The sequence below is a fragment of the Ischnura elegans genome, chromosome 12, assembly GCF_921293095.1.
Source record: "Ischnura elegans chromosome 12, ioIscEleg1.1, whole genome shotgun sequence".
Classification (NCBI taxonomy): Eukaryota; Metazoa; Arthropoda; class Insecta; order Odonata; family Coenagrionidae; genus Ischnura; species Ischnura elegans.
The window spans coordinates 88,551,936-88,573,761 of NC_060257.1; the positions used below are offsets into that span (position 1 = coordinate 88,551,936).

Sequence of the window (21,826 nt, forward strand, 5' to 3'; positions counted from 1 at the left end):
CTCAGCTACATTCGCAACAGTTTGAATAAGTGGGAACACTCAAGCGACTACGATACTTGCGAAATGTATGAAGATAGCGGCAATGATTCTGTTTCACTTACGTAAGTGCCATTAACTTGTTTGCATTTCTAGGAATCCTTATTTTTCCGACAAATCAATCTGTTTGTGTCTTTTCAATGTCATATTTCACAAAAGACATCCGATTGAACTCATATTAGATAAATTATAGAAACCATGTCTTCCGCTATTGCGGAAAAATATATCTTTGTAAATCTTAAGTTACAACTAATAGGAGAGAACATGAAAAATTCCTTCCTATCGTCCACTATTTTTATATTATTTTTTCGCACTGTGGTGAACCTTTAAAAATTCAACCATTGCTCAACTAAACTGAATTCTTTTTTCTGATTTTCTATTGTCCTGAATCAAAATGTAGTCTGATGTTATGTCAGTGTAATATACTTAATTCCAAGTACGTCTGAGATTAGCATAACTACAATACTAACACTGTCGTGGCCCAGTGGTTACGGTGTTCGGCTCTTACGATGAGGTTCTAAGATCGGGTTTTCATCTGCGGTACTCGTTTTTTAAATGTTCCTGTCTACTTTTTCTTTTACAGAAGTCTACTTTTCACAATTATTTTCATGATTTTCACTTTTTCTGTGCGAGGATTTTTTAATGCTCATTCGGCGTGTGATGTTTTCTCAATTTTTCTCTTTGAATTATTTAATTTCCTTTTCGCAACACGACGCACTTTTAACATAACACATGTACTTGGACTCATTTCATATGGCAATACGGCTTTGTGGACTCTTACCTAGCCTATTTTTCAAATCGTTGGAAAAGTTCCGTTGAAATCCAGATAGAGGGAGCCAGGGAGGGAACGGGTTCTTCCTCCAGAGTTGGGGACGGTCAGTCAGGCGGACGGGATCTTTTCAATCAGCGAGCTGTCACTCATCTAACAAGAGGCTCCAGAGAAGCGTCTTGTAGGTAAATGTAAATGTAATGTAAATGCTTTTTCAATCAGGAGAATTATCAATTTTAATCATCAAAGAATATAGCTTTTCCGGTTATAGTTTTTCCTACTCCGCAAGCTGTTAAAAGTTCAACTATTAACGAAATCCGATTCAAAAACTAGGCATGAATGGTAAGAATCAGTTGAGAATATCATATTGCAACATAAAAAGAAACCAAATACATATTTATCTTAATAATTCGTCGCGTTGCGACACGAAAATGCAACAATTCAAAGGAAGCTTCTGTGTGAAAGAAATGGAAAAACATACGACGCGACGTCGCAAGTGTACAAAAAATTTTCCTCGCACGTAATTAAAATTTTAGGTGAAAATCATGAATATAATTGTGAATAGCAGGTTCCTGCAAAAGAAAAAGTAAAAGGAAATTACCTAGAAATATTATCACAAATAGGAATCGAACCTGGAACTTCAGAATGGTTTTTCATATTTTCATCACCGTAACCTCTGAACCTAATTTTCAATTAATTGCATACCTTTTTTGAAGGGAGGACATTTCACTTGTAAATGTTTAATTCCTTTTTTTTTAACTATTAAATATGAAATTGAGCTTAATATTATAATGATTCAGCTTGAGTATCAGCAATAAACCATTACAATCAACGCGTAGCGTATCTCTTGCAAGCTAATGTGTATGTGACTGGTATCCTAGCGACTGAAGCGCCGCTATGTACTGCGACCGGTGTGAATCAATGGAACCATGGGAGTGGAGAATCCTGTGTAGAGTATTTATGGTTTTTAGAGTTCCAGCAGCATCCATGATATATTAACACGTACGAGTCAATGAGTAAATGTACGAACACGTGAATTAATGTTACTCAGTTATTCTTCTTAATTATTCACGATTTTGCGGTCTCTTTTAACTTATTTATTCGTCTGCACTGGTAACTAGTCAACAACTTTTTCTTACCCTTGACAACCCTTTGCTTATTTATAAACTTCAACACTTTCCCTTGTTGATTTAAGTTAACATTTCGTTAAAACAATTACTATTAACTTTAACATAAATGAACACGAAAATGCACCTTTTAACCGCCCAACTTGATCAAATGCATGAACACAAAACAGAACCTCTTCTAATTTGGTTCATCCATATTCCGTTCCGACGAAATCGTTCGTGCAATCAGACATTGACTCGTAAGCTGTTGCTGTTTGGTTCGGAGACTCACCGCGACCCAATCCTTGTGGGACTGCAGCTTGTCGCATGAGATGGAGAGCAGTTTCACATTTCGCTTCTTGAACTCGTTGGCGTGCACTGCGATGCGACCAAGCTCCGTGGTGCACACCGGGGTGAAGTCGGCCGGATGCGAGAACACCACAGCCCACCTGGAGAAAGAGGAAATGGATTAGATACATTGATAGACATAGATAGATATTTAGGAAAATGGAAAATCAAAGTATAAACTATGTCAGATGTCAACGGCTTTCGGGAGCAGCTGCGTATAGGGTGGTTTCCTTCATCAAAGAAAACGAAAGGCATTGATTGCGATTCCTTACCCACCATTAGTGTATTCATATTATACCAATTATTTGGTTTTATAATTCCCAGTTTAGACGAATGTCAATGGTCAATTTTAACCTCATTTGAAAAAGACCAGATTGGCGCCCATGCGATGCCACTCCACGTGACGTCACAGGGACCTAGTTTCTATACGAGAAGATAGGAGTTTTACATCGCCTGAGATTACCAATGCATGCATGAGGCACAGAGCTCAGGGAAACCTGTCTTAATAATCACCCATCAAAATTACCTAAATTCGGAAAGTTTTCTTCGTTTGATAGGGTATTAATAATCATTATTTAAGCCAAGCGCTACCAGTTAGCATGGTACTCTGCTACCTGCTAGCATTCTCCGTCGTATCAGCGCTCAAAGCCTCGCCCCAAGGTCACCTCACACGGCGACAGCGGGAACCAGAACGACGTCACACGGAGTTTTCCCAGCATTCATACTTAGCCGTCGCGTTTTCGCGCGCTTGAAAATGTTCACTTTTCAATTAATCGCGAAAAATAGATATCGTCATTTAAAGATCTAAAAGTGCGAAATGCGTACTCCAGGAGTAATAATCTTTCGATTTAGGTAGTTAAAAATGATAGGAAACCACTCTATTGCGCTTTGCGTCAATTTGCATCAATGAATCTCGCTGCGAGAGCTTACATCTACATAATACCCTCCGAGCTAAAACTAGGGTGTTTGGTAGGGGGTGATCAATCACCAGCATGCAGCATGCAATTGGACTCCCAAATGCACACTACACGGTCGAAAAAACGTTACGCATACTTAAAAATTATACTACCACATGCTGTTAGAAATAATAATAAAATTCGGAAACATGCATTAAAGTATACATAAGTTATTAGGCTACCCTACCAAGTTATCTCATATATTTGTGAGTTCTTACGCTGCCGTTATAATCTCTCATTGATCGTGGAAAAAAAGACATTCTGAATCTGTCTTTTCTACAGTATATCTCTCTTATTTTATTTATGTGATCTGATCTTCCGTAGTATGTTGGCGTCCGTAAGATATGGCTAACTTCGTTAGAAAAGGCATTGCTCTTGAATTTATCTAAAAGACTTACAATTAGTCTATTTTTCAATCCACGGTCTGACAAAGATTCCATCCGAGTTTATCCAACAGGTCACTTGCACTAACAAGGCTATCGTAAAGATTTTTCACGTACCTGGCAGCTCTTCTTTGCACGCGTTCCAACTCTGTTTTTATGCCTATTTCAAGAGGGTCCCAAACACTGGCAGCGTATTCTAAATGGGGTCTAAGGACGGAGAATTAGTTTAATTAATATAAAAAAGTTATGCTAATTTCTCTCACTTTGTCGTCGCACTCTCCCAATATTCTTTTAACGAAACACATTTTACGATTGGCAAAAGTTTCAAGTTATACTTTGTTATGTTCGTTAATAATTTTGAAAAAGCACGATGCGATTTTCATAATAAAGTTACCTCGTCAGATTACATCCTCGTGATAAAATTATGTTATGAATCCCGAGTCGTGATTTGTCAAATATATTAATGAACATAACACTATTTTTTTCTTTCTTTTACCAAAATGGAAATATTTCACAGTCAAGCCTGAAATCATCAGTTTTAAATCATATTTCATTTTCGTATCAGTGGCTCAGAATAACGTTTGGTCAAATAAAAATCTTACTTTTAAACCTTCAGCAAAAGACTCCCTCAAACATCAGAGCAGTGGCGCCGATTCCATGGGACCTGAGGGGCCCTCAAAATTCATTATGGGTGTGAGGAAAAAATGAGTCTGGCTTGTCGATTTTTCCCGGAGTGTCCAGATATCGAGATTAAAGTTATCAGGGTTCTAATGTTGATCATATGACTCTTCTAAAATGCTTTTCAAAAAAATTAAAACTCACCACCTATAAAATTGTTTGTGCCCCCCCAAATGTTTTTGTAAATCGGCATCATTGCATCATAGCATCTTTGGGGCTTCAGTTTAAGAATTTGGTATCCAAAAATCTTGAATAAACATTCTGAAGCTGAAGCCTTGGATATTCTCTTACGAGTTAATCGTTGGCTGAAGGTTAATAAGCAAGATATCCTTCCAGTTCTTAATGCCGAATCATAAAGCAGTGGTCAAGAACAATTAAAAATAGTTATTTAAAGGGTCATTCATCTCCTTCATACCCCTCCGAGCAATGTTCACCCTTCTCCTACCCATCCCCCTATGTCAAGCAATTTTTTGCCCTTCCTTCTTTGTCCAATGTACCTTTCCATTCTCTTCCACAAGGGCGCATCAGACTTGTCTAAATATGCATTACAATAATTAAAATAGTTAAACATATTAGGTTTACGAAATATTTACCATATATATATTTTTTTTGTTCTTCGCCTCTTGTTTTTATTTTCATAAATATGAATCTTACGGTTTAGGTCGTTATATTTTTAAAAAATGTGCGTTCCGAATTTTTGGAAATTAATTTTAATTTTTTATCTTTATTTATTTTTAATATTTTTCTGAAATTTTAAATTTTCTAAACGTCGGCACACGTGGGAGCTTCTTTTTAAAATGTCCTCAACTTCAAGCCTCATATTTATAAAAATCGAAAATAAAAAATACGTGTATTACTCACATTTTTGTAATTGTCTTGAGAATGTATTTATTCTTAAACAGACTTTAACTTCTAAACAGCTCTCATATTTATATGCGGTGGAAACAGTTAATTGGAGAAGCCGTGTCGACTGCCAATCATCCTAGCAGGGTTGGAAATGGACAGCCAGGGACTAAATTGGAAATAAGATATCGGCACGATAAGATTTTTAAAAAGCCAAAATGTCTCATCACTGACATAATAATTGAGAAAAGAGGACTTAAAAGTAAGACACTCTTGAGTGAAAGCAAATTACATAATCTTGTTTTGAATTCGTAGCGCGAGTTTTCGTGAGGGCGATGAAGAGAACGATCAGAGGAATGAATAAACTCGGGAGCATAAATAATTCTTAATGACAGGAAATTGATTGCGAAGACGATTTCTATTCATGGAGGCAATCTGTCATGCCTATATTAACATTTATCAAGCCATGACGGATATGGCAATGATTTATCAAGGACGACAGATATAAGAAACGAGTGAAATCGAAGATCGAATGAAAAAGCTTACACGTTAATGATGAGACCCTGTTACTCGTATTGATTTGGGACACGGAAAGGAGCATTGCAGGAAGTTAATATGCCAAAAAAATATTATACTGTCATCATCATCACTGGTCAACAATCCTAGGATTGGTTTGACGCAGCTCTCCACTCAGTTCTCCTATCAGCTATAATCTTTTCACACCTACGTAATTCTTCTCTTTCACATCTCTCTTTACTTGTTCCATATATATTGTTCGGAGTCTTCCTTTTCCATTCTTGCCTTCCACTTATTATACTGTAACGAAATCTTTAAGGATGAACACAGCAATGCGAGTTCAAATGTAAATTGTCTTGTGGGGCGGGACCCTAAATCAGGAATGGCAATCGAGACTAAACGAAAGTCAAAATCAGTAAAATTTCAACAGTTTCGTTGCCGGGGCGAAATATAGAAACGAAACGAAAAAGCATCAAAAAAGAATTAAACCCGAGAGCTAAACTGAGGGTCGAAACGAAATCGGAGTCAAAACTACTTCGGGTCGAAACTAAACTAAAACTCTGGGACAAAACGAAACTCAGATAAAGTTTCGCACCGGAGGGACCACGTGATTCACCTTCGAACATTTTAGTTTCGATCCACACACCGAGTACGAAGTATGGTTGAATGAAGTAGAGGTTCAGCCTACCGCCTCTAGATGGGACATGGGGCACTTTTCCACCTATAATGCGCAACGCAGTGCTCAGTCGCAATATGACGAAGCTAAATGTTTTAAATCCTCTACATTCTGTAATGAAATGGGTCGAAACTATTCCCTCTTCTCCCCCTCCACTCAAATTCTGGAATCGAAACTTAACTATGAGCAGCGAAGTTTCGATTAATTTAGTTTCGTTCCCGGGAGTAAAGTTTCGTCCCGGTATTTTCGTTTCACTCAGGATCGAAACGAAACATTTTCGTTTAGTTTCACTTGTCATCCCTGGTTAAAATACATTATACTGTCATCAGAGTAAAGATAACACAGGTCAACAGTGGTTTTGGTGCCGGAGGTTTTCAAGCTGATTCCAAGTATAATTGGGGTGCTGAATCCAAATATGATATTAGTTTTTTCCTATCAGCTCTAGTTTTCCAGATACAGATATGTTGCTACTTACGTAAAAAAATGTTCAATATGATGATACTACATAAATGATAAAACCACAAAATATGAAGACTTGATTTATTTATAGGAATGTTAAATCACCTACAATTACAATAGTTTTACAATACAATTGAATACAAATAGTAACATTTTTTACTGAAATAAAACAATTTAAAGAAAAAAAGACGTAAAAACGTCACTCAAGACTACGGAAGCTCCTTTTGCGCGATTTTCTTGCGTGCACTTTGTTAAAAAAAGTCTCGTTTTAAGCACCAGCAGTAATCTGCAATCATATGTTTATTCCATCTTCCTTGGTAGCGATCTTGCATTGTTTTGATTTCCTGGTGAAATCATTCGCCTTGTTTTTCACTTGTGTCGCCTAAATTTTCAGGAAAACAGTCTAAGTGACTGTGTATAGTGAACTTTTATGCTAATATTACATCCAAGTGGTTTAAAGTTGGAGAGCATATTGTTTACCAGCTCAATATAATTTATCTCGCTTGTGATTTTCCAGAAAAAATTTTATTACCTAAACAAATGAGAGCCAACTGTTTTTTTCAATCTCATTCAATGGCTTGACAAAAGCAGGATCCTTTGTAAGTTGTCTGATTTGTGGCCCATCAAAACTACCAGCTTTAAGTTTTTCTATACTTATCTGCGGCATTTTTATTCTAAAGTAGCCGAAGCATGGTCCATCCTTGTCAAGAACCTTTACAAATTGCTTCATTAAGCCTAGTTTAACATGAAGGGGCGGTAAGGTGATTTTCTCCCGTTCACCAAAGACTCAGCAATAATGTTTTTACCCAATAATTAAGTTTTCTCTCTTTGACCACTCCTTCTTAATCCAGTGGTTTGTCTGTCCCTGCTAGCACAGAGGCACCAGAAACAAGGATATTTTGTGTTGCTAAATTGCTGCCCAAGAAGAAAAGTTCACCAATTTGAAATCTACACAAATCACCTAGCGATGTCCCTAGTATTTTATCTTCTGTAAGGCCAATACTATTGTATCATATTCTTCTTTCATTTCAGTTGAATGAGCGATTGGTATTGAGCCAAACTTGTTAACATTGTGAAGAACACATTTTAAACTACGCTTGGAGCTATCAATGAACAAACGCCAATCACTAGCTTCATATTGCGGTAGTCCCATTCCTTTCAGAAGACCTCTAACGTCTAAACAAAATGTAAGATTGTCTTCTTGAGTAAAGAGGGGTAGCAGATCCTTTTCAATTGTGGGATAAAAATTAATTTTTGTACCTTGTTCCATAAAATTCTTTTCATGCATCCTTGAAGCTAGTAGTTCAGATGCTTCCTTCGGTAAGTTCAATTCTCTAACATGGTCGCTTAGTTCATCTTGATTAAATAGTTGAGGATTTGTTGATACTGCCTCGTAGTCACTGTCACTATCGTCAATAGAATCAGGAATGTGTTCACATGGCTCATATTTATCCTCACATACATCTCGTAATGTCTGAAATATTAGGATCGGGATTTCTTCTGAATGGGGTACTGGGTGTCTAGCTGAAGGCAAATCTGTATATTTCCATTTGTGGCGATTGTTTCGATAAATTCCCGAAGCATTTACAATGCAAAAATAACAGTCGTCAATATGGTTTGTAGGTTCTCTCCAAACCATTGTCACACCAAACTTTAAACTTTTCCTTTTTCCTGTAGTTCAATACCGCTGATGTTCTGTACATGTTTTACACACAACATGCGGTGCCTACTTTTTACCTTGGTCACCAAGCTGAACACCAAAATATCCTAGGTATCACGTTTCACAAAGTCTGTAATGTTTTTCCTATTTTCTTTTAAAGTATATTCCCCACAAATGTAACAAAACACATCACAATGATTTACACAGCTTCTTCGAATTGAGCTCATTTTTAGAGGCTGCTTTACAAAAACTTTGAGAATTTGACCATTTGTTTTCGGAAATCCCCTTACTGCTTACTTACTCCCGCCTCTCCATTTTCAAAGACACACTCTCTCTTTACCCTATACCCCCTTTTTTACTCTTCTCCACTTATCTGTGATTCTTCCCACGTGTCGTTATTCTACAGTTATGACTAGGGTCCTTTTCCACCGTGGGTTTCCCACATCCCTTAGTTATATCTTTTCCCACTGCCTCCGCTCTGTACGCCTGTCTCCCCCTTCTTCAAACACGCCAAATCCTCCCCAACCCCTTTCTCAAAGGTATAAAGGTGATTTTCAAAGTAAATACTGCAGAGTGATTATGAATTAGTTTATTTATAGATTGATTTAAATTTGAAAAATATTTTATGAAATTTATGAAAAATTTGAAAGAATATAACCATAAAATGCGCCGTATCTAAAAAAGTAGAGCTGTTACATAAAAACGGATATCATATTTGGATTCAGCTCCTCTAATATTGTTAATATCAGCTCAAAAACTCCCGGCACCAAAAAAAAAGTTTTTTTTGTTGGCCTGTGTAATATAACCTACACGTTTTAGTTAAATTCGAAAATACAATTTTATATTTTTTAATTCATGTTTTGTGAAATTAATTTTTCTCTCGTGTTGTGAATAAGATAATTCTACCGATTAAATCCAGTACCTCGATTTACACTGCGAAATTGGTTTATGGTAAAGGCTTTAAGGCTGTGTTAAGAGGACCATGTAGAAAAAGGGAAGTGGAGCTTTAGGATAAGTAGATGTTAGTACTATTCCCTGCGTCTTAGGTGCGCACATCATAGTACAACAAAATGTATGGTGTTTGTATAGAATTTTTGGTGGTTTTGTTTGACGAATGAGGCGCAGTTAAGTATACGAAGTGATGGAAGAGTGAGGATGGCATGGTCCTTGAATAAAGGTCTGCCAAAAATCGTTAAGAAGCATATTACTAACTTAAGTTTTCCAGAAAATTCTCCCATCTCCCCAAAGTAGACACTACACTATGACATACACTTAACCCAATGGAAATGTTACATTATGTGTATGTCAAAATCTCGGGTGCAAAGGATTTACAACCTTGTGCCGTAAAAGTTCACCGAAAAGTTTCAGGCGTACATTAAAGTTCATCTCCGGCAAGAAAAATAGTATCGGCCATCGTTTAACTTGCCTAACAATGTGTCTTTATGTTGTACATGCACATATCAAATTCTCTTATTATATTTCGGCTTGAAGATTCCACCGGCACGAAATATTACTACACCGAGTACGACGGCCTATATGATAAGATTCGATGTTTATGTTGCACTTCTAAGGTAATAGCTTAAGTTAAGCATAACAACGATCATATACGCTAGTAAATAATGCAGCCGCGGCATCTTAACGGCGGTTATTCGAATTGCTTAATCAATAAATATATACTACACGTTTTGGCAACCATCTATTGCATTGCTGTTCTTTGAACTAAAAAGAAGTTGAGTTTCATTTCTGAAAGACTTGAACAGATCCGAATACACAGAAAACAAGAATCACAGCAGTTTGTCGGTGTGATTTCTCCAATTAAGATTACATAATAAGGTACGGCCATCCGGTGCGATTATTTGGTCTAATCCTTATTTTTATACTTCGAATTTTCTTGTTTTACACTTAATAAACTGATCAAATCTTCAAAGTATATATCGATGTACGAATCACGCACAAGAAGTTCGCTTTGCTTACCGCATAATTTACCTTCAGATCAAATCCTCTTCATTTGTAGGTATTTTGAAATCTAGACATTTAACACAAAATTTCACCGTATATGATAGCAATAATAGCAAAGTTGGCTTGTTCGCTCCGCAGGGCAGCAAAGCATCTGAGAAGAATCGACCAGGTGACATAGAAAACACCTCCCACAAATGCTTCAGCATGAGGTGATTGGCCGCGGGACCCAGTTGGAAAACAAGAGCTTCACCAACGCAAGGAACGAGATCCGAGGAGCAGAAACATGGAAAGTTAGAGCCGACGGTAAGTACCTGCACTTTTATTTCTCATTTGGGCGCTGAGATTAATCGACACCGAAGTATGAATACAGATAAAGTACTCGAACTGAATAGGCAATAAGTAGGTAAAAATATACCCTCCATGTCCACTAGTATTATTTTCAAGGTATGTCTTCACCACTAGTTTTGCTACATTGCATCGTCTTCGTCTACATCCTCAGTATACATCTATGTCAACAAAATACCCTGAGAGCCATCTCAAGGGTGTTAGGCAGGGGGTGATCAATCACCAGCATTTAGAATGCGAGAGTATTCCCACACGCACAACAATAAAAATGTAACGCATACTGACAAATTATACTTCCACATTCATGCAAAGACACAACCTACCAACTACTCATGAATTAAATCTGCCTGCGAAGCTAGAACATGCTAAACATACTGTTATAAATACCAGGAAAATTCAGATACATTCATTACGGCATTGCATGTTAAAATATTTCATGGAGTTTAGGTCAACGTATGTTATGCAAAAAAGTTATAGCCAACGTCTCTGTTAATTTGAAACCATCATCAGGGCAATGAAAGAAAAAACATAAGAATACATAAGTTAAGAAGACATAAGTTAAGTTTTCATTAAGGAATACATAAGTTAGTAGGCTACACTACAAATCAATCAACCGATAAGTAAGTGCTACCGCTGCCGTTGTAGTCACTTATTGATCGTGGGAAAAATTACATTCTGAATCTGTGTGTTCCACAGTCTATTTTATTTATATGAAATTATCTAACGTATTAAGTTGGCGTTCGTAAGACATGGCTTACTTCGTCGGAAAATAAACTGCTCTTGAAAAACCCCACACTATAAGGTTGCGAGTTTTCACCAATATGAAACGGATTACATGTGCTTCTTGTGGTTATGAAAAAGAAAATCCACAACACTTGCAATACACATGCGAACGGTATCAGCTCATCGATATAAGATCCCAATAAACCACAAAAACACATCGGCAATTCCATCGGCCGTATCGAAAACCAGAATGTTCCTCTCTAGACACACGTTTATATCGACATGCGATTCAATGACCTAGGAGAGGAGAAAGTGGAGTGGTCTTTAAATAGAATGACTCGAACGCATTACATCGCGAAAACCTCAGCCCTTTGGCGTCCAGGACAAGTACTCACCTACTCTGCATTTGCTCATTGAGATCGTTGCACTGACATATTGTCACCGAGACATTTTGCTAATGATGGCGCCAGGATGTTTGCATTGCAATCCTTTGACTGCCATTGGTTGGAGCAACAAACAAAGAGCATCAAAACAGACTAGCAACAAACAACTTTTCGTTCGTGTTTTGTCTTGTTTCTTTATTGTTGGCGCTGAGTGCAGATTTTTGCAGAGGCTCATATTATGCCTTCGCAGTGTCAACTTGTACATTTAATTTTGCATTTACAATACAGTCCACTACTTTTCTTTGAATTTGATTATTTCTTAGTTTTTGGCTACTATACTTTTAGCGTGAAAACTGTTAATATTTCTATGAAATATGTAAATTTCGTATGCCGTTTTAATCAACGTAAGTAGTTACTATGTACGTCGGTGGTTAAAGCGTCGAAAATACTTACTTTGTCGAAAAGTTACTTTACTAATGGCTGAGAATAAAAACCGAAGTAAGAGAGTGGAACCTGATTTTTATTTTTCCGGACTAACCGCCGAAGCTTGTTCAGTTGCGCGAAGGCATCGTCTACGGATTGCAGCTATAATATTTTTTTTCATCGAAAACAGCTTAAAAATATCAATATGGTTCGTTAGGGTGGGCAATTCTTATATTAGACCATGATTTCCCAAAATAGTATACAAGAAATAGTACCTTGTTGAGGAATAAAATTTGGGGTCATTATTCTGATTATTAAGCACTCTCTACTGCTCAATAGCCAAGTTTTAGCATCTATCCATGGAAATAATCCATACAAAAGTAATTTAGAAAAATTAGCTTGTATTTCAATCGGTCTTTGCACGGAATTAAAATTCATTCCTACTAAACTACCCAGGCTTCACTCAGCATTCGTAAAAGGAAAAACATTGGTGGTTTCATGAATTTTCTCATATTTTTATCGATGAAACTATTAATACTTTCATTTTGCATATTAATTTGTAATCGAGGGACACACAATAAATTACGGTTCACAAAATGAGAATATACCTACTCACACAATAGCGCTAAAAATTACTTGGTTGAATGCTTAGTGATATAATGAGTAATCGATTTATTGCTTAATAAACATAATTCCTTAATAATTCTTAAGAACGGATAGGAATTCGTAAACATTGCAACGTTGTTAATTGTCTCAAATATGTGACGGTTATAAAGAGGTCGCATATTTTGAACTAATGTTGAGAAATTTCTGTTCAGTTCTCAAAGTTGAATAGCCTCACAGAATCCGACCGCATAGCTGCCCCAACCTCGAGCCAGATGCTGCCTACATACGCTAAACGCACTCATTATTCGCAGTCTGCTACGGCCGACACCGCTAATAATGACTTTCCCGCTTCTGAAAAGCCTTGAGGCAATCAACGAAGCCTCCTCCTCTTGATGACTTGTTTACCACTTCTCGCCTCGCCCTGCTTTAGGACTTGTTGAGCTTGCCTCCACACCCCACCAACACCTGAATATCACCCTTGATATCCCCAGGAAGTATAGATTGGACGCAGATTCGATCATGCTGGTGGATTCGTATTCGAAATTCATTTCACAAGCGCGTTGCTAAGGCAAAATATTAGTTACAACCTTCGTATTCGAAAATCATTTCACTAGCGCGTTGCTATGGCAACATATTAGTTACAACTCTCGTATTCGAGAATCATTTCACTAGCGCGTTGCTAAGGCAAAATATTAGTTACAACTCTCGTATTCGAAAATAATTTCACTAGCGCGTTGTTATGGCAATATATTAGTTGCAAATTCAAACCAGGAGGAGCTTTGTCGAATTATATACGCCACATTTTCGTCCGCCGAAAAAGAAGCAGTGGTGCACAGTGACGTATATAGATCATTTTCTATGAAAATGGCTCATCGTTTACCCAGAGACAAATTCCGCATGGCATAATTACGATTAATATAAGTTTGATAGGCATTGTTTAAACACATAAACACATAAACAATGCCTATCAAACTTAGATTAATGCAAATGGAGCATGGCATTTATTCGTGTTTTTGTCCGTGTTCCACCGTGTTATGAAAATAATTAGGAATAAACTTTAGAATAGGGGTAACAATGTATATTTTTTTCGGCGTGTCTATTGTTTCCTAAAATTTTTAATTTAATTTTTAAAATTTCAAACTTATGTGAAAGTTTAGTTTTCAACCGAAAATTTAAAAAAAATCAGGATGGTAGAACGTAACAGTATTAGCATTTTAAAATCAAGAAAACGATTTTACCAAAATAAAAACCGGAGGTATGGTTAAAAAAAAACTAAAAATCGTGTTTCAATTTTTTTGGGGTTGTTATCCATTGTTAAGGCCTGAAACTTTGGAGTAAACACATAATTTTGGATGCACTTTAAGTGTATATTTTTTATTTTTCAAAATATCTGGGGGCACTTTTCACCAACTTAATAGGCTAGACCCTTTCAACAATCTCCTACTTTTGGCGATCTCTCTTAAAACCTCGCCAAGAACAACAACCAGTTTCCCCAAATGCTATTGCATGCGGGAAGTCCCAGACGAAAATCTAAGGGATAAGTGAATTCCCGAAGGCTATCCTCACTGTATGGATTTTACCACACCACGATTATCCGAGGTATTCTAACAAGTTAAGCTTGAGAAAATCCAGGCTGTTTGCCCATTTATAAGTGAAGGAATTTGGCTGATTACGCGCAAGGTTATTTTTCAAATGAAAATGACGTATTTAAGGCGTGATATCCTAGCATTCCATTGAATTATCTCAAGCAAAGCCATTGTCTTGTATTACCCAGAGACCTCACTGCCGACGCATGCCATAGAAAGTAGGAATGCAGTCCACACAAGTGCTTCCATTGACACTATTGCACTAAATTCCCTAATTTTTCCTAGAGCGTATAAGCTATAAACAATTGATGACTACGGGCTGTTGAATGTTGACTATTGACCATCATATTCATTTCTATTATAAGCATATACGCAGCATATCATAGCAACAGTATCATAGCTCAGCGCTCTCAAATTGAAATTGGAGTTTTCATTGCATGGAAAATGTCCAGCTTCGAATAGCTCAGATATATATTTATGTATAATTACTGATTAGCTCAGTTATTTATGTATACTTGCACATTCGTATTTTTCAGAAATATTTCCTATTTACTGATTTACACCTATTTACTTATAGACACAAATAGTTTAACTTTCTAGTGAATATTATTGTTTGGTTGGAGGGTCAAAACGAACAAAGTCTAAGTGGTGAACACAAATATTAATTTATGTAAACTTTTGTAGTATTTTTATTATGCTCCAGATATATCAATGTATTTTTTAGAAAGTATTACTCGCTGATTTGATATCAATCGTCGGATTCAAAACACGACAGGATAAATATCAACTCTCTCCTGGAATATGATGGCCTATTTTGTTCGAAGCAATGTTGAACCAAATCTGGTGTGATTTAAATCTTCATAAATTTTATATGAAAATACCATTTTTTCAAAAACTAATCGTATTTTTCAACTTCAAATGAAAATCATACGCGTTTACTGCCATCAAGTACTCTCTCATTTTCTAATCAATACTTTTAGGTGTCACTCGGTGAAATTGATACATTTTAATAAATATACTTTTTTAAATTTCACATGCATATAGATATAACAATGAACGAACGTTTACTTCGTGGAGTGACATCATCTGGTTTAGATACTTGAAATACCGACTCATTAATACATTAGTGTTGATTAACATCTGGGAGTCTAAGCATTATATGCAAAATTATTTGCCGGTGTTTGGATATATTTTTTACGTTTTCTTCAAGGCTATGAATATGATAATATTAAATTGAAACATGAAGGATTTTTATCATGTTTTAACGATAACAAAATAACAATAAAAAGAATTCTATTGCGTATACATGAAAAAGAAGAGACAAGAATTTCGGCAAACCTTTTTTGGAAATATTTATTTACTGATTGTAACTCAGCTAGTACCTTATATTGGTACATTCACTTTCTATTAACATCTAGACATGAAATTTACAAAGTCTTTTTATTTAAAACGCCTCATTTTCTTCAAAAACATTTCTCACTTCTCTTTGAAAACTCCCGTTACTCGTTTGTCAATCCAGTCCCTATTTTCTCGAGCTATTATTCATTATTTTCCAAGGCAATGACCAAAGTTTTTCGCTGTTCGCAGCTTTCTCCAATCGTTTGGCATCTAAGCCGCCGACAAAAGACATGCGAGCGCCGTTGGGCGTAACAGGCAATCGTTGCGAAGTTCGGTCTTAGCGTTTACAGCCGTGAATATGCCGAGAGGTAAGCGACTAATCTAAAAACGAAAGTAACACACACGATTCCCACTCTTATCAAACCCTATCACTAGAGATATTTTTCTTTAAATAAGGGAACAAGTAAATTCCTAATGATGAATTTATGCTGAACTGCTACATTTTAAGACTACATCCACCTCCGTTGATCAGCCCGGTAAAAGATAATAACGAGCCTCATAATTCTATACCGGAAGTTCTCCATTGTCTCTCAATTCTCTTGTCCTTGAACCTTTGCTGTGACAAGCCGACCTCGCCGCTTTATTCGTATTATTTCGATCGATATGGCAGACTAAGCATGAGTCATGAAACGCTGCGAGATGTTTCACTCGTATTAGAAATTCATCCTTTCAATGGTCTCCCCGTTTTTATTCAGGGAGAGAATTAGTTAATATCGTAGGTAATGCCAGCGATTATAGAACGTACACGTAAGACTATCGAAAACTTTGGTAAATGAGAGAGAAAATGGAACATCATGAGGTAAGAATAAAGTTTAACACGTGAGTGAACACCTCACGCTATAACTACTTTCATCTCGAAAAAAGGTGCCTCTGTTGATATTACATTAACATGTAACCATCCAAATATATTTACATTTTAAAGGTAAAATTAAACAACCTTTTCATTGAAAGAATTTTTTTATTTTATTTTTGCTTGTTGCAGGCAAATTTCATGATAGTGACCAAAATTTATAAAATTACGTTCTTTCAATATTTTTCGACAATTCTCATTTTTTAAGGCACACAAATTTTTAAAAATATATATTTTTTGACTTTTTCAATATCCTTCTGATACTGCCATCGAAATTATATTTTCTCACTTATAGCTTCAGCGATAAACTATGATTGCAATCGGCATTTTTCTATAAGAGGAGAAATCTTATTTTCGACGAAGAACAGTTAACTCCACGATTTTCTTGGAAAATTTGGCAAATTCGTATTTTTTCAAGAGACTGTGAAATGTAGTCTTAGAAAATCTTAGTGTTTCTCAAACAAAATACTTGAAAATTCGCCCTCGCTCACTTTTTTTAAATAATTACATATTAGTTGTGAATCACCTTAAGCAACAAGTGCACATCGAAACATGAAATATCGAAAAAAAAGGCATGTCCTGCTTTGTGTTCAACGTTTTTTTTAAGCACCTAGCTTACTATATAAGAGCATTTACAACTATTATTCCATCACATCTTCAGATTGGCCGCTTACAATTACACACGAATTTACATAGCTACCCCTTGTAGATACCCTACGAGTACCTATCTACGAGCCGCCATTCACTCGGTTTGATGAAAGTGGAAAAGATTCTTATCATCAGCATCGACGAATATCAGCAAAACAGCCAAAATTATATTTTTCCAGATGTGATGTAACGAAGGAAATGTAATCTAATTACTAAAAATGATTTTGGGAACTGACTTCTTCAAAATTGTAGGTACATCTTGCCTCATTTCGTTAAACCTTTTAATAATCAATTTAACTCTGAGTACGTACCCGTGAACAACATATTTTGTTTGAAAACTATATAAACTAGACATGTTGATGCATAGCGGAAAATATTCTGAGGGAACACTATAGTGAAAGCTAATTTTTAGAGGAAGCTGAATCTACTTCGTCCATATTTTTGTGTGACACAATAAGGTCCTTGGCTAGTGAGACACTCACAACTGCCTTTACTATTTCTTGTGTATTCCGAGGAGAATTTTGATTGGTATTAAAATCATGAAAAACTTATGTCAGAGCAGTCAAAATTGAACCACGCAATGCCCAAAATTGCCTCTGATTAGTATTACAGAATGACTTGGAAAAGCATTGAATAGAGTGTAGAGAAAAATTGAAAGTAATTGCGTAAATACTGTGATTCCATTGTGTACTTCCTTCGTTAGTAAGGTGAAAATAATTATTCACAAGTTTACTAGGATTATTTTTAATTGAATCCGATTGCATTCCTTGCAGGGGCGCAGCTAGGAATTAAGGCTGGGGGGGGGGGTTTAGGTGCAATTAATACCAGGGTTTGTGGGGGTATGGAATTCCCACCAGGATACGCGGTAGGTGCGAGATTAATAAATTGCGGAATTTTAAGATAAATGGTTCAAAATGGTGAGTTTTACGGAATTCTGGGGGATATTTTATCAAACCTTACACTATTCTATTAGTAATATCAATACAATAAAGTATAATGGATTAAACTTAAAAATTTCTCTGAGCTCTGGGGGGGGGGGGGGTTTATCCCCCAAACCCCCCCCCCCCTCGCTGTGCCACTGATTCCTTGTATTGAGTAGTGATGAGCGATATATCGCTAACTGTGATTGAATCACCGTTACTGAAAAGTAGCAGTCACTGTCGGTGATTCAATATTCGAAATCACTGTGATCGGTGATTCAATCACTGGATTCGGTGAAGATAGCTCTGGCTGTTACCAAGTGATATGCGATATATCGCCACCTGTGATTGAAGAGAAGTAGCCGATCACTGCCGGTGACTAAATCACCAAATACTCGAAATCACTGCGACTGTGAATACCGTGAAGTTAGCTTCGGCAGCTACCATGATGCTACCAACAGTAAAATAAGGATGTCTTATTCATCTTTTATGATGAATAAGACATTCTGTGCGAAATATACAGCTAAAGCTTTGAATTATGATGGTTTGATTATAAATATGTATAAAAAATTGATTGCCCCTTATCAATTCTTTTACCACATCAAATTTACTTAATTATTGTAATATAAACTCGGAATCAGAACTATTCCCTCAAAAAAAATAATTTGCCTAATTTTACAATTTTCTACAAGTTTATTTGTTCCTATTGAGGAGAGCTCATTCCTTGGAATTGGACAAAGTAGCAGGAATAGCAGCGCCACAAATCACCAATGACTTTTAAGAGTGATTCACCTCGGTGATCGCAATCACAGTTAAGAATCACCGTTACTGATGAGTAGCAGTCACAGGTAACGAAGTAATCCGAAAATCACAGTTCCGCTCATCACTAGTATTGAGTACTTTTCCTATTGTTGCCTAGAAGAGTCTATTTCCGTCCCTTCGTCTCTTGAAGGACGCAGACGATAACCGCGTGATTACGCATCTTCCTCGCCCACGTCGTCTGGGCCTTGCCAAGAAATGCTTTGCATGCTCGTAAAGATAATCGATGCGCATAACACACTTCATTCACGCACAGGAGAAGAAATGCGAGGCCAGCGATGCTCATTTGTTGGGTAACAAACCGCTGAGGACTCGTTCCTTTATGTCTCCCGTTGGAAAAAGTAAACAGCAAGGCTCAAGGTCACGTGGGACTCCCGTCGCGCTGTCCCAATGCACATCATCGCAATAAGTGGTTCCATGATCACTTTCTCGGAGTAAACTTGACGTAAAGTGATGATCTAAAACTGCGCAAGGGGCCAGTCACATGGTCAAGGGGCTGGATGAAACTTAGAGACATCTTTTGCTCTTATTGTAATGAATGTCTGCGCACAATCTATTAACCCGGAAGACAGCCTAACTATGAACCTATGTCTTTTCTACGCTTCAAACATAATAGTGATATTCCCCTCTGTGATGTTCAAACTTAACTTGGTTTTGTCCAATGAATCTGTACGTGTTTTTTCGCCGAATTTTGTCCTCATGCAAAGGAGATTGAATCATCGGTTTTCATTCTTCAACGTGAATCGCTGGCAGACATAATTCTACCTAGATAAATAAGTCGAGTATGAAAAGATAGCCACGATTTTGTAATGCCCATATTTAATAGTATTAGTAGTTGTATGTAGCTGATCGGCTCAAATTCCCTTAGCGTGTAGAACAATTTATTGAGAGATTCCAGCGAATTCTTAGGAAGTATCATTTATAAACAAAATAAATAATATAAATGATCATGCTTTTTAAAATGCAAAATGCAAATAAACTTTTTTATGCAATCGTACGCATTACTTTTGTAAAGAAGGACTCATTTTGGGTTTGTTTAGGTAATAATAATAATTGTAAAGTGCCTGAGAATCTTAGCCCGATTTGGTCCCATTCATGCACTTGGTCCCATTTGTTGATTGCCAACCGAATGGACCAAAGCCGAAATGGCAAAATCCGCGATCACGTCATGGATACAGTCTTCTAAACAATAGGGTAGTTTCCTTCATCAAAGAAAACGAAAGGCATTGATTGCGATTCGTTACCCACCATTAGGGTTTTCATAATATACAAATTATTTCGTTTTAGAAATACCGGTTTAGACGAATGGCAATGGTCCATTTTTATCCTCATTTGAAAAGGGCCAGATTGGCGCCCATGCGATGCCACTCCACGTGACGTCACAGGGACCTAGTTTCTATACGAGAAGATAGGAGTTATACGTCATCTGAGGTTACCAATGCATGCATGAGGAGCAGAGCTCAGGGAAACATGTCTTAAAAATCACTTATTAAAACTGGCTAAGGTCGGAAAGTTTTCTTCATTTGATAAGGTATTAATAATCCTTATTTAAGCCAAGCGCTACCAGCCAGCAGGGTACTCAGCTACCCGCTAGCTGCCTGCGTCGTATCAGCGCTCAACTCGCCTCAAGGTCACCTCACAAGGCGGCAGCGGGAACCAGAAATACGTCACACGGAGAGATTTCCCGGCATTCATACTTACGCGTCGCGTTTTCGCGCGCTAGAAAATTTTCACTTTTCCTTTAATCGCGAAAAATAGATATCGTCATTTAAAAATCTAAGAGCGTGAAATACGTACTCCAGGAGTAATAATCTTTCGATTTAGGCAAAAAAAATAATAGGAAACCACCCTATTGAATGCTTCTGATTCTGAGTGGAACCGAAAAATTGCTCATTTGGTCATGCTAGTGTTACTGAACAGATACCAATTGCGAATAAGGCTGAATACTACGCATTTATTTCTTTCAAACGGGATCTGTTCATTCAACGTGGATAATAAGTTAGTTTTGATTATCTTTCTTCAATCATAGGATTGTAGCTGTGTCATTTACTTAGCTTCAAAACTGTGCAATATATTTTATTGCAACATTTTTGTCCATGTCCTGATTTTTTTCCTCTTTTCATGTAGCTTTCTTTCTGGATTTGGGATCAGTGGCGCCAAATACATGGGGCCTGAGGGGGCCCGAGCCCCCTCGAAAATTCGTTATGGGTGTGAGGAAAAAATGTGTCAGGCTTGTCGATTTTCCCCGGGTTATCCAGAAATCGAGATTCGAGTTATCAGGGTTCTAATTTTGATCATATGAATCTTCTAAAATTCTTAAAAAACTTAAAACTCACTTCATATAAAATTTCCCGGGACAAGAGCCCTGGTTTGGGCCTCCCAATATTTTTTTGTAAGTCTGCATCCCTGTTTGGGATTATAGTGAAGGATTCATAACACATATGCGTATTAAATAGGTAATTTTTGTACAGATTGTAGTTATTCAAGTAATAAAGAAAAGTTCGAATGATATTCCGTCTTTAGGATCCCTTAACATATTTTTTGCGCCTCAAAAATACACTTTCATCGCATTCCGTATTTGCGCACGTGTCCACTGCATGGTAAACGGAATTCCGGACTGGCTTCAGACGGGATTCATATGACCCCTTGTGCGACGTAGGTATAGCAACCAGCAAATTACAGTTTACAGCAGTGGAAGATCCAGGATTTTTTCTGGGGGGCACAATGGTGTAAATG

The 21,826-nt window shown here is 36.9% G+C and overlaps 2 protein-coding genes across 2 annotated transcripts in view; one reads left to right on the top strand and one right to left on the bottom strand.

The window, feature by feature from the left end:
- Positions 1-21,826, bottom strand: part of LOC124169435 (peroxiredoxin-6-like) — a 68,777-nt gene that overhangs the window by 31,691 nt on the left and 15,260 nt on the right. Inside the window, exon 2 of the mRNA XM_046548034.1 lies at positions 2,204-2,360. Coding sequence (XP_046403990.1) covers positions 2,204-2,360 — 157 coding nt within the window. The remainder of the gene's footprint in view (positions 1-2,203; positions 2,361-21,826) is intronic.
- LOC124169436 (28S ribosomal protein S11, mitochondrial) overlaps positions 10,569-21,826 on the top strand; it is a 119,875-nt gene continuing 108,617 nt past the window's right edge. The window contains exon 1 of the mRNA XM_046548036.1: positions 10,569-10,692. Within this exon, the coding sequence (XP_046403992.1) occupies positions 10,584-10,692 (109 nt within the window). The 5' untranslated portion in view covers positions 10,569-10,583. The remainder of the gene's footprint in view (positions 10,693-21,826) is intronic.